Genomic DNA, 18,224 nt, shown 5'->3' with positions numbered 1-18,224 from the left:
GGATTATGTTGCGGTGATGTCCGGCCGTCCCAGGAAGGGTGCTCACCTTCTGAAATCAACTCCTCTCACAATTTTTGGAGGAATTTCATGAAACTTGAGAGCAATTCCAGCGTTATGGACGTGACACTTGAACTCAAAATGGCAACAAATGACCCAGTGCATGTTTTACTGTCTCCCAGTATTTAAACAGGTGTTGCATATTTTAAGGCTGTACCATACTGGAGAAGTGATAGAACAAGAACAATTCCCATAGTACATCTAGGGCATGCCAGAAAACGCCAATAAAAGATGCGTTATGGATGTGACAGAAAAAGTATCACTTTTCTTGGGTGACTGTACATTTTTATCAAACTCTGTGAAATTGTAAACCTAATGTCGAAATGGAGATATCCATTTGATAGAGGGGTCCAAGGTGAATATTAAAAAATCTTTGTTTAAAATATTTTGTATTTCATGCAGAGTTTCGGAAGGAAAAGTCAGCGTTATGGATGTGACGAAATTCCGTTATGGATGTGACGCGTCTGAAATAGACATGGCATATGTTTAGAAAATCAGCAATTTAACCACCATAACCCTTTGAAAAACTCTCTAAATATCAGCTAAAACTATCAAAGTTCTTAAATAATATTTAGGATGGCTATTGTTTTGCTGTTTTGTGGATTTTAGCATACATTTCTGTGGCTTGTGGCAATAATATAGAATTGTACATGATCAAAGTTGATTTTAGCTTGGGTTTTACATTATAAGAAAGAAAGACTGACAGTGACATATTAGGTTGGTTACAAATTGGTTCAACTTATTCACATCTGTAAAATACAGGCCTAGGTGAGATATCTGGGAGTGGTTTTGATGTATTACATGTTGCTTTAATTTTGCATGGTGAGGTTGACATTTACATGGAATTGCCCTTGACAGGATTCTTTGTTATATGTCGGTAATATGCATATTGCAGTTTCGTTCAATTCAGTCGCATTTAACCAGAGTTATGGCATAGTTGCCAGTGGGGGATATTGCGCTGTCAGATACCATAGTCTGTTAAGAAACATATAACAGACAAATATTAGACTATTCTCCAGTTTAATCAGTTTAAACCTGACGCGTTGCTCCAGAATTTTGATTCTAGTTTCTAGTCACAGGTGTATATAATCAATGGAGGATTTTACTTCGAACAAGGCTCAGCCAATTAGATTTTAGCCGTTTTCTATTCTCTGTCTAGTGAGTGGAGTTCAATGTAAACTGGCAACTGAGTGTGAATGTATATAGCTTTATACTTCAGCAATAGAGAGAAATGCCCAAAAAACAACAATGAAACAAAATCAGTGTCTTGATAATTATTACCCTTTATACATAAAAGAAATAAGATTTGTTTAAAGGCATAGGAAAAAAGAGTGGCACTTTTTTGGTGTAGAAACATCAAATCAGGTAGTTGATTTAGTACTGTAATTATGAAAAAAAGATTTCCACATTAAAATCACCACTGAGCTCTGTTTTAATTATAGCTCCAATCCAAAATAATAGTTCTGCATTAGGATTTAAGGTAGTATGGTGCACTGCTTAAAAAAAAAAATCAATGGTGTGGAGTCAAGCGATGCTTTGATTTTCTTTTTCTGCCTTTTGCAATTTGTATTATTATTTTTTATTATAGAGATCTTTTGTGAAAGCTTTGGTTAGTCAGGAAATTATATGGACAGATGAAATTTGAAAACATTTGATTCTTAGTAGTCCTAAATTTTCTACAAACGACCAAGTCTAAACAGCATCTATAAATTAGGGAAGAGAGAGAAAAAGAATGGCCATGGAAACGTGAAATCACTACACGGCTATCAAAGACGGCACGTTGTTACAGTACATGATTTTATACACCACTGAATATTAGGCATGTGCTGATGTCACAATAGTTGCGTCATGTTTCATCATTGTATTTATCACAAGGCTCCAGCGAAAAACAACTGATACACTGGCAAAAATCGCTTCTCATTTGGACTGACAGTTCTGTCCAGTGAATAGAATTATAGAATCGTATTCTTCAATTGGGACAATTTTCTGCTCAAGAGCACAAAGGCAGCCAAAAAAATCTGCACATGCCTACTAAATACAGTGATGAACTGAAGCTTGGGTGTGTTGATGAATGGAGAGAGAAAGAATCTGAGTACATTGGAGTATAATTATTATATTCACTACTACATCAACAACGACAAAAAATAGGAGTCATAAAATCCCCCCGATCCAAAACTGAAATCAGTGAAGGAACATTTTTTCCTTTTTTTAAAGTTTTGTATTTCATTTTTTTTCTTGTACATTAGAACATTACAATAGTCATCTTTTTTTTTTCTTTCTTCAGTTTAAATTATTACTTGATCGCATCTCCAGATTGTGTAAAAAGCATCCAGCATTTTGCTTCACCTGGTTATTCGGAGCGTTGGTGTACATCAAAATCAAACAAAGTCCAACCAAAAAAAGAAACGAACAACAACAAAAAAAAATAGTAGTATACATTTGCAGCAGGAAACAAGAGACAAATGTACAAATATACATCGATCAAATCATCACCTTCAACAATCCACACTTTTAAAATCATTTCATTAAAACGTTATATATCTCTGACCAAAACCCAAAAGTCTTTTATACAAGTAAAAGTCAGCACAGCAGCTCTGGTTCTCTGCACAAACATATTCAGTGTCTTCTATCAGCTGTATCTAAAATACGTCAATATTTTAGAGTCAATGCTGGCTGTAGCCATGAAATGAGATCTGAGCTCCGAGGTCTAGAGACTGCTTTTCTTTTTGCTCGCCTCGCAGTGACATTCATATGGAGTCTTCATACATGAAACCCTGGTCAAGGAGCATTTGACATGTGCAAAAAGTTAGCGGTCAGAGGGCTTTTCCACTGGTCACAGTGCAATGATTTAGCCTTATACTCAGCTCAGCATGGTTGACCTGTTAACTCACTGATAAAATAAATTACATTACATTTTTAAGCGTTTCCACCGTTAAACTCACAGCACTGAGGTATGGTATAAAAGGTCTGCCTTCTCGATTCATTTAAAATGAATAAGCTGCGACTAGGCCTGTGCTGATATTCAGTTATATCACGATAATAGTCTGATCATGGATTACATTTATCGCAATTTTTTTTTTAAAGTTACTACTTGATGATAAATTGTGGCAAGATTATTTTTTTCAGATCCAGTGAATTAGGATCTTTGAGAACGTGTGTTCTGCTCCCTCATATGTCTAAAATGAGCACCTAAGATCTTTATGCTGTGCAATATCGTATAACCGATTATCAGCACATGCCTAACTGTAATGTACAGGCCAGATAAGTTCCAAAATCAGGTGGAGGACAAACAACAACACCAAATAACATAGTTGTCTTTTTTTTTTTTTTTTCCTTTCCCCCCTCTCAGGAGTATAAAAGTGTCAGGTCACATAGAGTAAAATCTCTTGAACACTACCTACAGTGTGCTTTGGATTGAAACATTGTTCTCTCAAAAGTTCTTCCATGCTTGAATCTCTAGAGTTGAGATAAAAGCTGCCAACAACATTATCTGTTCCTCTGACTCTGAGCAGTGCCCTGTAGTCACCGGTTTGTAAATATGCTGGTATGACACTTGGAAAATTATTCAGCTCGAGTATTTACACAGCAAGCGAAAAACAGCTATCCGATAGATCCGATTTGTCACCGGGGTACTTTACTATATTTGAGTGACACCTAGATAATAATCTGTTAAGACCTATATTTTCTTTTATTTTATTGACACCCTGGAACAATTTCTTTTGACACGTGGTAAGAAAAATATGTACTTTTTTCCCCCCCCATTCTGAGTAGGTTATATGCAATGACTGGAATAATATTTACAGTTACATTTCTTTTTTTTTTCTCTTAAATCTGAATTCACAATGTATTCATCTGAAAAAATGCCATAGTATACATTTTTTTCCCCCCTAAACAACAAAAACAACACTTATAAAAAAAAAAGGACCATAAAAATATCGGAGTCCTCTTTGTATTGCCCAAAAATAGGTAATTATGATCGACAATGAGACGTCACAAGAATTAAAAACAGCTACTAAGATTGATTAGATCAATTAACCTCTCGTTTTTCACTCAAAATGAAATGTTCTCTCATAGCTGTAACGCTGGATCGTTAACTGTGCAAATATGACACCATAAAATCAGAGCTTTACAACAATTGGTACCAAAGGTAATTTCTGACATGACCAGTAAACAAAAACTACACTTTCCAAAATGCTGAAAGAAAATTCACATGAAATAGAAATAAGAAAAAAAATCAATGATCACAAACCAAACTTTTTTTTTTTTAAATCAACTATGCAACTTAACCAACTAAAAGCTGAAGAAAAAGAGAAATAAAATGCCATACAGAACAAATAAAAGTTACGTGGTTACAAGAGGGTGGTAGGGGGTTATGGTACAGCAGTTATTATTATTAATATTTTTTTTTAAATAACAAGCTTAACATATATCCTTTGTTCTTTTCTTCTTCATGGTGCCACCCCCTGTCCCTTTCACCAATGAGATGCTGCAGTGCTTGAAGTCTCACGTCATCACCTGTACAAGACCAGTTAGAAACTTCGGCCCGTCTTCCCAGGACCTCCAGATTTATGCTGAGGAATCAAAACAGGTACAGACCAATTAGTTTCGTGAGTTTCTGTGTGACGTACAGCTAATCACCAGAGCCTGAGCTACTACTATCCTGCAGTGTTAGACACAACACCATTACCTCAGTTCAAATGCACGTAAAGATTAAAAGAAAAGGAAAGTCAGTTTCTATGCAGAATGGAAATTTCGTGGATGCCGCCATTGAAAATATTTTAACCAATCTGAAAATTCCTCCCGATTGTTTCCGGCAAAGCTCTGACGTCATTTGGGTGCAAAACATGGAAGCTCAACATATCAAGTAAGACTTGAAGCTGCCCCTGGCTGGCGATTATTTCATTAAAAGTTTATATGGGGGGAAAAAAAAAAAAAACACAGCGAGTTTTTCTACGTTCCCGGCAGCATAAGCACTCATTAGCATGCTCTTGACCAGGGCTTTGAACCGGAATTTTTTTACTATTGCTTCGTTCCGAACAGAAACAGAATTTTAACGTTTCCGGTTTTGGGTTCCACCATTAAATAGACGTTCCCGAACCGGTTAGAACAAAAAAAATTACGTTCCCTGTCAGCTGTTTAACAAATGGCTATAAAATTATGTCTCTGTCTCATCTAGCTTAAGCCAAATGTAGGCTAATTCTATTACAACCTTCATTAAATAAGACAAGAAATAATTCAAAACAATTATTATTTCAAATGTTGGCGATTTGGATTCTCAGTATGTCTTCCCATCTACACAAACAGAAAAAGTGCCAAAAATGAAAGATAATTCGTTTAGTGTGTTACCAAAGGCTACTCAGGCCCTATAGAGGGCTACCGCATGACGTCACTGCGCCACGAGATTTTGTTAGGCGCCATATTGGAAGTACACATCTATGCAAGTACATACATACATAACAAACTACAGCTGAAATGTAGCCAGGGCCGGTTCTGCCCTAATCTGGACCCGGGTGCAACATCGTGCAACCCCCCCCCCCCCAAAAAAAACAGTCTAAATCAGGACAACCATCACATAACTATAAACATTTTATATCAACTATTTTAACTAAATGGGCTATAATAAATAAGCCTGCAGGCAGCCATGGCGGGCTGCCTCAGAAAACTAACCATTTGTCCTACCTTAAAACTCGTTTTGCATTTTCTGCCTCCTTTTTTGTATTTTCGACCCTCCGTTTAATTTTCTTTCCTTTTCTGAAAACCCGATTTGTGTCCAGACATTTTGTTCTGCTACCAACGAACTAACTCGTCAGTTCTCGTCTCTCGAGCCCGCGATGATTCCCGTGGGAAGGGCAACAACTGATACATTTTTACAAACAGCCAATAGGGAGGTTACATCGTTCAGGCTCTTCTTTGCTCAGAGACACTCAGTAATGCACTTCTCACTCGTAGTCCACCTTCCCGCTCTCTCCATTCAATCAGCGAACGTCACACAGGAAGTGAACCCCAGCGGGTCATAGAAACTTGCGCAGGAGAAGAATGACTATTTGTAGGCTACAGAAACTTTGAGGAACGAAATAAAAACCGGTATTAACCGGTTACCATTATTTTTAATAAGCGTTTCTGTTCCGGAACATAAAAAATAATAAAGTTTCTGGTTTCGTTTCTGTTCCATGTGATATAGAAAAAGTTCCCGGTTTTCGTTCCTTGAACCGGTTCAAAGCCCTGCTCTTGACTCATTTATGAAAAACTTCAAGACGTCACCAGGCTAGCCTACCATAATTACCATGGTAGGCAGTCCAAACACTGCCTTACTATACAGGATGCATGTGAACATTACAGGAAGATGCACTTGTATGGAAAAAGGCAGAAATATCGCCAGAAACACCCAAGTGGCTGGTATGATTATGGATTTATTTGGTAAAATTCATACATGTAAAAGATACAGTATACAGTGCTGCTTGAAAGTTTATGCACCCTTTAGAATTTTCTATATTTCTGCATAAATATGACCTAAAACATCATTAGATTTTCACACGAGTCCTAAAAGTAGATAAAGAGAACCCAGTTAAACAAATGAGACAAAAATATTATACCGTACTTGGCCATTTATTTATTGAGGAAAATGATCCAATATTACAGATCTGTGAGTGGCAAAAGTATGTGAACCTTTGCTTTCAGTATCTAGTGTGACCCCCTTGTGCAGCAATAACTGCAACTAAACGTTTGCGGTAACTGTTGATCAGTCCTGCGCACCGGCTTGGAGGAATTTTAGCCCGTTCCTCCGTACAGAACAGCTTCAACTCTGGGATGTTGGTGGGTTTCCTCACATGAACTGCTTGCTTCAGGTCCTTCCACAACATTTCGATTGGATTAAGGTCAGGATTTGGCCATTCCAAAACATTATTCTTCTTTAACCATTCTTTGGTAGAACGACTTGTGTGTTTAGGGTCGTTGTCTTGCTGCATGACCCACCTTCTCTTGAGATTCAGTTCTTGGACAGATGTCCTGACATTTTCCTTTAGAATTCTCTGGTATAATTCAGAATTCATTGTTTCATCAATGATGGCAAGCCGTCCTGGCCCAGATGCAGAAAACAGGCCCAAACCATGATACTACCACCACCATGTTTCACAGATGGGATAAGGTTCTTATGCTGGAATGCAGTGTTTTCCTTTCTCCAAACATAACGCTTCTCATTCAAACTAAAAAGTTCTATTTTGGTCTCATTCATCCATGTGATCTTTAGCAAACTGCAGGCGAGCAGCAATGTTCTTTTGGGAGGGCAGTGGCTTTCTCCTTACAACCCTGCCATGCACACCATTGTTGTTCAGTAGTATTCTGATGGTGGACTCATGAACATTAACTTTAGCCAGTGTGAGAGAGGCCTTCAGTTGCTTAGAAGTTAGCCTGGGGTCCTTTGTGACCTCGCCGACTATTACACGTCTTGCTCTTGAATTTCCTCCATTTGTACACAATCTGTCTGACTGTGGATTGGTGGAGTCCAAACTCTTTAGAGATGGTTTTGTAACCTTTTCCAGCCTGATGAGCATCAACAATGCTTTTTCTGAGGTCCTCAGAAATCTCCTTTGTTCGTGCCATGATACACTTCCACAAACATGTGTTGTGAAGCTCAGACTTTAATAGATCCCTCTTCTTTAAATAAAACAGGGTGCCCACTCACACCTGACTCTTATTTCACCTTCAAATTAACTGCTTATCCTAGAGATTCACATACTTTTGCCACTCACAGATATGTAATATTGGATCATTTAACTGGGTTCTCTTTATCTACTTTTAGGACTTGTGTGATGTTGTTTTAGGTCATATTTATGCAGAAATGTAGAAAATTCTAAAGGGTTCACAAACTTTCAAGTACCACTATAAATAGCACCGAGGATAACACACTTATTTCCATGACAGCAGGGAAAAATAAGAGAGAATTTATAAACAAAAAATATATACTCTGTGATAATTACAGTTCGGATAACTTGATTACAGAAATAGCACCAAATGATTAAAAATGAGTTATATATAAAACTGGGTTTGGAATTTTCGTCAAAAAAGCCTCGGTAATGATGAACTAAAACAACTCAAATTTTGTTCACTTGTGTGTGTCACCAATTGATATGGTAATGCTTGTTTATCATGATCAGTGTCACTACGGTCCATTTTGTCGAATAGACTACCTTGATCACTGTAATCTAGTTGTACTCTGTGATAATTACAGTAAATATATATTTTTTGTTTATGATCATTGTTTCCTGCTGGACCACATTGGGGAAAAAAGTGTATTTTATACTTTGTGTTATCCTTGGTGCTCTTTATACTGCATCTTTAACCAAATAAATCCATACCATACCAGCAGCTCAGGCGTTTCTGGCAATATTTCCGTACAAGTGCATCCTCCTGCACTCTTCACATGAATCCTGTATAGTAAAGCAGTGTTTGTTTACTCTCTTCCTGCGTTGGCTGGACTGTCTACCACAGTAATTACGGTAGGCTAGCCTGGTGATGTCTTAATGAAGTTTTTCATGAATGAATTGAGAGCATGCTAACAAGTAGTATCACACATAGTTTCAGCCTCGTCCATGAGTCAGGGCTGCATCTTAATAATACACTACTTTAGATGTGTAGTGAGGAGCGGCACTCAGCCTTGCACCCAAATGGTGGCATTCGAGCAGCAATACAAAAACGCTTACAACTTTCTCATAAATGGTCAAACATGCCCTCAATATTACAAGCTACCAACCTATGCATGTATTTACTTTACATTTTCTATTCCAGAACATCTATAAGACAAAAAAAAGTTAGTTGTACTAAGATACTTTTTCTTAATTCTATACACATTGCCCACCATACAAGTCCCTGTGAATGAGTTATTATAGAAACAATAACAGATGCAGTTTATTTAATCAATCAGATTCCAGAATTAACAGTGCATCCTTCCCGCGTTAGCATAATTACTTAAGTTTGTAAGGTGTAGCTTGAAACATTTGCTATAAAAGTGTTTCAGAAACTGTTGCTTTCTCCAAGATTGAGTAATTTCTTATAAAGGATGCGTCATATGGTAGATGCTCCAGTTCCCATAGCTTTCTGTTGCTATACAGGCAAGACCTGTTAGGTTAAATTTTTGTCCATAACGTTTTTTTGTTCAAGGGCCGTAAACCCACAGATTCTTCGAGTCTCTCGGTAATGCTGTTCCTGTAGAAAAGCCAGGCATAGTGATGTGGAAGTGATTTGAGTGGACAGGGCTGGGCAGACTACTGTGTGGTGAGTCTGGGATCTGACTCAATGCTCCACGGATGTGAAAATTTCAAAGCCATGAGAGCAAAGCAGTGGGATACCCAGGGAGCTAATAGAGATGGATGTCGCCTCTTCTGTTAAAAAATAATACAGCATTTAATTTCATTTGCACCAACAGGTCATAGCTAAGACTAATTATTAGATAGAACTTGATTTGATATAAAGTCTGCATATCCATGTTAGTGCGTGGCAGCCCTTTACATGGACCCTATCAGCCATAACATTAAAACCTGCCTTATATTGTGTCGGTCCACCTTGTACTACCAAAATCTGACCTGTTAAGACCTCTGCAGGTGTGCTGTGGTATCTGGCACCAAGCTGTTAGATCCGTAAATCCTGTAAGTTGCTCCTGTAAGCTCAAGGTTTTGCCTCAGGACTTAAAGGATCTGCTGCTAACATCTTGGTGCCAGATACCACAGCACTAGGAGGACCTACATGATAGGCAGATGGTTTTCATGTTATGGCTGATCAGTACAAAAAGGCCTGCCCATTTTTGCAGTTCCTGTTCAAATCAAACATGGGGAACAAAAAACAATGTGAACAGAGGGTCTGCAGGCTGAACCAACTTATTGATGAGAGAGATCAGAGGAGAACGGCCAGACAAGCATGGGTTGTTACAGCACAGCAGACCATATCAGGTTTGACTTCTGTCAGCCAAGAATCAAAGGACAATTTGGTGAGCCTGTGCCCATGATAGCCTCAGATTCTTGTTCTTGGCTGACACAAGTGGAACCTAATGTGGTCTTCTGCTGTTGTAACCCATCCATCTCACGATGCTTTTTTTTCCCTGCTCAGTCCAGTTGTAAAGTGTGATACGAGTTACTGTATCCACTGACTTCTCTTATCCACAAGGCAGCTTCACTCACAGAACTGTTGCTTTTTCGCACCATTCTGTGTAAAAATCCCAGGAGATCAGCAGTTTCTGAAATACTCAAACCACCCATGCCATGATCACACTTTCTTCATGCTGGTGTTTAACCTGTATCTGCATGAAGGTGCATTTAAAGACATCATTCTGATTGCAGGGATGGAGCTTAACAAACATGATCTTTACTAAAAGAAAACTAAGATTTAAAAGAATTCTGACTGGTTATTACAGTAGCATGTAAATTTACCAACAGCCTGTCTTCATCTGGCACAAGGGCCTTAAACTTTTATTTAGGGAAAAAAAAAAATCTGTGAACTGAACTGATAGAAACTAATAATCTTGCAGAAAGCAACAGTATAGATTTTTGTAAACTCTCCACATGATTCTGGTAATGAAACTCCTGAAAAAAACCCATTCAATTGGAAGACAGTAACTGTGCTCTGCCATTACATGCATTTTCCTGCGAGTCTAACATTCAAGCTTAAACATATGAAATGTGAATAGTTCTATAAAGGCCAGAACAGGTGGAGGAGAAATTAGGACTGAAATAAGTCCATAAAGGCTGACACAGTGATGGATACAAAGCACCATTGAGCAATATAAAGGAAACATAATACCTCCACTGAGATGGCGACCGACCACCTGTTAGGTTTCAATGGTATCCGTTTGTAAAAGCTGTCGCAATCAAGGGGCCCTAAAAGTATACAGTTAGTGTGAATTGTCAGTAAGCATTGTGAGAAAAGTAAATACATTTTCATCGACAGGATTGTTCTGTCAGCATGAGTGAGCGGGGGGGGGGGGGGATCACAAGAAAAGCCTTACTGTGAACATGAATATAAAAATTCACCATTTAATTAATGACCGTTCCCCTTCTCTGACATTATTTAACTCATTAGTCGTCAACGTGAACGTACCACAATTGAGTAAAATGAAGCCTACAGTGACCAAGTTCCAAGGTTGGTCTCCGCCTGGAGACCACAGTGGAGCAATTTATAAACATAAGACCATGTTATAATGTTAGGACAGGGAACCACGGTGTAAAGCATTACTTTAATTGTATTATTTATGCAAAGGTCCTCATTACGCACATGTCGTCACTTACCAAACACAGTTGATTTGGTGTCGAAAGGCACCAGCTAGCATTATATAAATCAACGTATGCTAACTTGAGCCATGCTAATGGATCTCTAATAATGTTGTAGAAGGATTTTATTTCATAAAACCAGCAAAATTATTTAATTTGAAGGGATTCCCTAGCAAATAATACACATGAAATCGCTTGCTTCGCGCAGTCAAACGTTTGACCATGCACTGACAGTTACAACTGATCACACTGAGGTGCTCACTGATATTTATTAGCTTGGTCCTGCATTTCCTTTCTTTCGCACACTCGCGTCCTCCATTTTTCTCTCCTGTTTCGAATTTGTATCACACAATGCCTTGCACGAACAGGGAAAGCAGGAGAATTTAGGGCCAGATGGCCCTAAATTCATTCCATGTTCTATTGGGGGGAGGAACAAAATTGGAAGTCTGTGATTCGAATTCAGTAGCTTTCGGTCCACTAAACAAAAAAAATTTGAAAGGCAGTCTACCTAACTAAGCGTAGAACTAAAGCATCACAAATTTCAGGCATAACTAGATTAGATCTCTGGCTCTCATTCATGCTAGCGGGATAACTCGAATACTTCAAACACCCTCCAAAATGAAGAAATGTCCACCCTCATCTTGTCTCAGTCTTGAGACGATCAATTTCCCCCTCCATATGCAAATCCCTGCTGCTGTCTGATTTCCTGAGTGCGTTGGTGAAGTGAACCGCCCATGCGGCAGATTTAGGGGGCAAAACAGCAAACTGTCAACATGTCTTTTCGAAGAAAAAAAAAAAACAGGCTCTTATCAGGGCTGTCATCAGCCCATTGTGATCATGACGGAAGCGCTTCAGAAAGAAGTTTAATCCATATGAATAAATCAAAGGCTGCTCTGGCAGGCAGCTTCGGGCTCTCTAATCAGGCAGACTTGGAAGGAAATGTTTGCTCCCAACTCCCACTAACATTCATCTCAGTGGAGTACAACAGCTTCTAAGATTAAATTCCCTCTCTTTGTGTGTTTATTTCCGTATTACTCAGATCAGGGCCTGGAAGTTAAGTGTTTTTCCTGCTCTAACACAGTTGATTCATTTCATCAGCTAATGATAAAGCTCATTTAGGGTTCAGTGCTGAACTCTAGATCACCAAGGAGCCTCTCGAGCCAGTAATAACGCAGCAAATGTGGAATCGTTTGCCGGATTGTGGCCCCTACAGTTCTGCGGTGTAGCTAATTGTTGACACGTGTCGCAGAAATAAACAGAGAGGAGCATTTTTCCTTCCGCATCATTTCCCGTGCTAATGTGCAGCTCGGAGACATCATCTGCTCTTGGCCCAGCCTTCAACTCTGATAACACCCTCAGAGGAACTAACTCAACCTGAAACCACACCACTACACATTAACCTCTCATCTCTGCGCAAATTTGTGCACACATGCATTCTTTTTAACACGTCTGCGTGACGAGAGATTTTATTTCAAGGCGCTCAGGGTGTTAGACGTTCAAGCCATTTGTTCTCGAACTTCTACTCTTTTTTTTTTCACCAGCACTGGCTAACATTCTTGATGTGACTTGTGTGTGTAAAGAAAGAAAGGAAGAGCAGTTTCTAGCCTTGACGCAAATTGATCCTCAGAATGAGGATAATTACTTGATAACCGTATTATAATTAGCATTGTTCAGCAAACATAACAGCCGGTGACAAAAAGGCTATTCAGTTCACAAAGGCAGGGAAGGGGAGGCCTAGGATGACTGGCGTTATACACTTCATCATAAAGCACATGTCTGCTGTTGAGCTGGTTAAGACACTTAGTTGTGCAAGACCAAGTGTGTGAATAATTGAATTTCAATTTGGCACTTCATTACAAATGCATCCTTTCGTTTTTCCAAATTGAGAGCTGCAGCAATTCAAAAATAGGCACTGACATCTGTGACATTCAGAGGAGGAATCTGCACTCTGCCAGCAAAAAGCCAATTAAAGCAACTTTTGTGCAGCGCCATGTTTTTGTTTAGATATGGTGTCAAAAGCAGCTGCTTGTTACACAGACACTGGAATTTGATTTACTCATTTCCAATCATGCAGGCTTCCCCCCCACCCCGCCCTAAATTTCAGGCACTATTCTGATGGCTTTCCTCATTCATACAGTGGCGATTAATTTAGTACACGCCCTCCTCTACAGCCCGCTGCATTAGCAATAAAAAGGCTCACTTTAGATGACTAGTTTTGGACAAAAAACGTGGTTTTAGATTTTATTTCTGGGTGACGAACTTTTATTCAGTAGCTTCATTTCATAATAATTAAAAAAATATATTTCACCACCAACGTCTTGTCCGATTGAATTAATTTTTGGTCAAAATGTTCCTCTCAGTGAAGCCTTCAGCATTAAGACGTAATTAAACTTTCACTCAAAAACAAGGCTGGAGAAATTTGACGTGTAATACTCACAGCAATGCCGTGGCTGAAGCCGGAGCCAGGCTGAGGACTAGCAGCACTGATGTAGTTCCCCACAGCCGATTCCTGACTAGTCGGGCCGTACAAATCAGCTACAGGCCCTGGACTGTTGGCACCCGGGAAGGCTCCAGGCCGAGCAGGGTTAGCCCCTGGGTGAAAAACACAATGTTACGGTGAACTTCCTCAGGACTGGAGATTGGCATAACCGTGGAGAGAACATGATGTTGGACATGTACATTAATTAATTTTCAGAATACTGAAGGACTGGGAACACTAAATAACACCAGCAAAGAGAGTGGCACTGAAATGCTTACTAATTACCTGAAATGCCATTTAGCTCTAATTACTATAAACTGCAACTTACAGTATGATGACTGTCATTAACCCCATATTAAAATGATACCCATATTTCTTCTAAGTAGTGAGGGGCAAGATTAGCCGAAATCATATTCTCGTGTATGCACATGCTATGTGGGAAAATCTCAAGTTCGGGCAAAGTCATGCACAAGAACATTCAGCATGCAGTCACACGATGAATCCAGCATGCAGTCAAGTTGTCCTCTTAGTCCTTGATGTAGTTGCTTTTGTTCAAATTACAGCACTTTCAAAGAGATGTTTACAGAACAGTGCCTCATTTAGCACACTGGCTGCATTAAACTTGCAATAAAAAAACAAACAAACATCTAAACGAGAGGAGTTGTGTCTGTTGTAAGGGTAAGGTCACTTGTGGTACGAGTACTAACTACTAGTTCACCAAAGTAAACAAGTCTTTGTTGCCGTTTCCTGTGCGCATGTTAAAAACTTGCTCCGCGCTTACATGGAGAGGGGAATATGAACAGGGTTATTGATAATGTTTTATACAACTAACCGACTGTTAGCAACAGCATTTGATAAAGTATAGTTTGCTGGGCAGCTCCCATCACTCTGCATTTCAACTTGTCATGATCACTAGGCTCATTATTACAGGCGTACACGAGACTGGGAAGGATCATCGTAAGCACGCCGCACCCTTTAAATCGCCTCCGCTGCCACCGTCACAACAGAGCCCTGACTAATATGCAGCATCTGAGTCATGGTTCACTTTGGAGAAAGCAAGCAAACAATTCTCTCCTTCTGGTCCAAAGACAAATCCTCTTTGCCACTTCAATGCGTCCAACTCAAAGCATGGAATAAGGGTAAACGTTTAACTGCATTGTAGAAAAGCGTACACACACTCATACTGTCCATGTAATGAATGGCTCGATTCAGGCTACTGTACCTGGCCTACACTGAGAGAGCTAATGAGGAGAGTGAATGTGAGAAAGAATAATGCATAACTCCAGGCCTTTCTTAAAAGTAGCCACACTGGACTTATCTAAACAGCACACGTTCTAATAGGCCTGCTTATTAAGCAATTACAGCCATTTTCACTTTCAACAGTAATCCTCATTTCTTGTAATTGGTGGATTCTGTTGAGGCAAGTGCACTGTGCTCTCTCTCTCTGTGTGCACGCAAGCAGGAGGATTTATGTTTCAACTTAAACCCCCAGGCTAGACTGCTCCTGCTATTAACTTTAATAGGCAAACATGAGTTACACTTATTGGCTTTGACTGGTAGCTAAGCAGCACCATCCTAATTAAACCAGGGGCTTGTGCTTATGCAGCAGCTTTTGAGGTACAGGTGACTTGCATGTCCTGCAGAGGGCTTTAATTTGTAAAAGAGAGCCTTCCTGCAGGATGACAAAGTGCTACTAGTCCACAAGGGAAGAGGGCAAACACTCAACCAAGCACAAGAGCCGCTCTGACCTACAACTTTCACCAAGGTATTTTCCCTTCATCCTCTATTAAATTACACAGGCTTGTGTATTTGACGCTCCACATAAAAAGCACATCTAATTGTTGATATGGTGAAGTTCTCTCTGAAGAGATGTTTATGGAGCATTTTTGGAAGGAGACTCCAGTGTCAGAAATTTGTGACCATCAGAGATAAAGCTGTAAATTTTCTGACAGGACAAGCTGCGTTTTCCATCTTATTAACTTGTTACTTAAAAAAAAATACGATGTATAATTCCTTAATGCATAAATATTAAAAAATGCTGTGATATGGTGGTAACAGTAAATCTGCCGGATCATATCACCCCATCGTAATTTCCTTGCACAGCACGTGTCCGTGTGTTTTATTCCTTAATCGAACACCTACACACACTCGTACCCAAACACTTCCTCCTTACTGTTATGGGATAAAGTGCTTCGCTGTGACCCCTAAAAGACCCATGATGCATTGATTATGTTCATGTTGCCTCAGCAACCAAGATACAGAAGACAGTTTGACAGAACCTCATATCAAGTATCGCCTTAATCCAATAGAAGTTTCTCTCTGTGTTCTTGACCTATATTAAAAGCAATATTACTGTCATATATTGCAAAAACCCAGACACAAATTCACCTTACTGCCTCGGAAGCCACTGTGGGGGGAAAAAAACAACAAAGCTGTAGTGTCGTTTATGTCTACCTGATAAAGGCTGATGAAAAGGCAGTGAAACATATCAAGGGGGGGAGAAAAAAAAAACAACCAAACAAACAAGGGACCAAATACAAAGCAGTTCTGTTGCTTCTGAAAACACAGTGTGAAAGACTGCAGAACAAAGTGAAGATCTTTTAAAGCAGGTCCAGGTGAGTTTCAGTACTGGCATAGCTTACAGGCCTGGGTCTTATAGCACCCCCCGGGGTGTCATTGAAGATGAGCATGGTGAAACGTGTACAGGATGGGTCCAAACCAGGAGCTCTGTGTAATCTTCAGTGTAAAGGACTAAAATGCCTTTCCTTGTCAGCTGCCACCACAAATGAGGCAAGACAGAGTGCCTGGCAGGCCTCGCACCAACTGGCTGGAGCTGCCACCAAGGCAGTCGTTATGACTGCAACAGACGGGCGATGTCACGCAACACATTCAGGCTCGCAGTGCTCGAGACATTGCAGGCAAGGAGGCCCATGGAGGGTCTTCTGAAAATGGCCAACCAACGAGCCTTGACTTTGCATGAGACAGGAGGGTCATGTTCACTGTTCATGACTCCGCAACTGGGATTGAGGTTGCTGTGTTTAGGCCACACCAATTTGATTAGTTGGTTCTCGGAATCGCTGCTTGAAGAAAATGAAAAAAATCGAAATCAAACTCCTGCCAACAGAAAAGGTCACGTGATGTCGAAAACCAATCAAATCGCCCCTTTCACTTTCGTTAAAGACTTGTGAAGTAGCCTACTCCTGGTCAAATCTTTTTTTCTGTAAATTGTAGATGTTCAATTGACTGTAACTCAATCGTTTATTTAGCCTATCTGTTTACTGGTTTGCCTGTATTGTTTGGTCTATTTCCACTGCTAATTTTACCATCAGAGCATTTTTTTTTTTATTTCGCCCACTCGCTTCATATTTTTCCTGAAAAAATCTGAGAACCAACTAATTAAATTGGTGTGGCCTTATCTATCAGGTGAGATTTCAGCAACAGTGCAAAAGAGAACTTTTTTGTTTGCGTTTTTCTCTCTTTTTTTTTTTTTACAGAACGTGGGTAGAAAAGGAAAAGAGGCTTGTCAGTGTTTGCAATGCACTTGTGATTTGGCAGCAGAGGGCTCAAATGATTAACTGCTTCTTTAGAAGAATCTCAAATACAGTTAAAACTAATCTATTTTAAACTAGGACTTATTTTTCACTTAATATTCAGCACTAACATTTTAGACGTGAAATAACTCGTACTCCACAAGCTTAGAGCAACACGTCAAGCGAGACAGAACACCAGGAGGATGTTCCAGGACGCCTGCATTTAGAAGTCGGATCAGACAAATGTCAAGTGAAGGTGACTCACTGTCTTCACGCGCTACACAAAGTGACAGGAAGGGAATTAGCTTGGCTTCTTACTGTGATGATTTTTTTTTTTTTTTTTAAAACACTTCATATGAAATGACATCTGGTCGAAATTCTGAACAGAAAGTGACGGTTTATAAGTATAATACTGCTGCTCAACACATCCTTATTTGAAAGCTGCAAACAAATATGGCCGAGTCTGGACAGATCCAGGTTTTTAAAAACGGCATACCATGCTCCATCCTGCATAAGTATGTAAGCTAATGGTAAAGAAAGTGACTGGGTCATCCATTTTGGCATGCTTGCGTTCTGTGCATGCATCCTGATGTACCTTCGTGCAGAAACAACAAAGAATGGCTCTACAACACGCAAACTTAAAGACCTCTTAAAGGGAGAAATAAACATAACTAAATGAATACATGAAATAAAACCCAGCATGCAGTGCATCTCGGGGCAAGCGATCAGATGCAAGTGTTCTTCGTGTCTTGTAAAACTACGCTCTTAAATGAACACGAAAAGAATAAACGAGGTGTCTTGCTTGTGCAAGATGTGACCAAAAGAAAGTTTAAAAAAAAAAAACAAAGCAAAACCAAATGGAGGAAAGAAACAAACAAACAAAAAAAAAAAACAAAAAGGCAG

The 18,224-nt window shown here is 39.5% G+C and overlaps 1 protein-coding gene across 6 annotated transcripts in view; it reads right to left on the bottom strand.

The window, feature by feature from the left end:
• Nucleotides 1-1,391: 1,391 nt before the first annotated feature.
• Nucleotides 1,392-18,224, bottom strand: part of msi2a (musashi RNA-binding protein 2a) — a 325,090-nt gene continuing 308,257 nt past the window's right edge. For 5 of the 6 annotated variants that reach the window (XM_060909354.1, XM_060909350.1, XM_060909351.1 and 2 more), the window contains 3 exons: nucleotides 13,750-13,904; nucleotides 10,846-10,922; nucleotides 1,393-4,628 (listed from right to left, as the gene is read on the bottom strand). In XM_060909354.1, the coding sequence (XP_060765337.1) occupies nucleotides 10,881-10,922; nucleotides 13,750-13,904 (197 nt within the window). In that variant the 3' untranslated portion in view covers nucleotides 1,393-4,628; nucleotides 10,846-10,880. Of the gene's footprint in view, nucleotides 4,629-10,845; nucleotides 10,923-13,749; nucleotides 13,905-18,224 lie in introns of all 6 variants that reach the window. The other variant, XM_060909349.1, reaches the window with a different exon arrangement.

Source organism: Neoarius graeffei, chromosome 25 (assembly GCF_027579695.1).
Source record: "Neoarius graeffei isolate fNeoGra1 chromosome 25, fNeoGra1.pri, whole genome shotgun sequence".
Lineage (NCBI taxonomy): Eukaryota > Metazoa > Chordata > Actinopteri > Siluriformes > Ariidae > Neoarius > Neoarius graeffei.
This window is presented reverse-complemented; position numbering and strand designations above follow the sequence as displayed.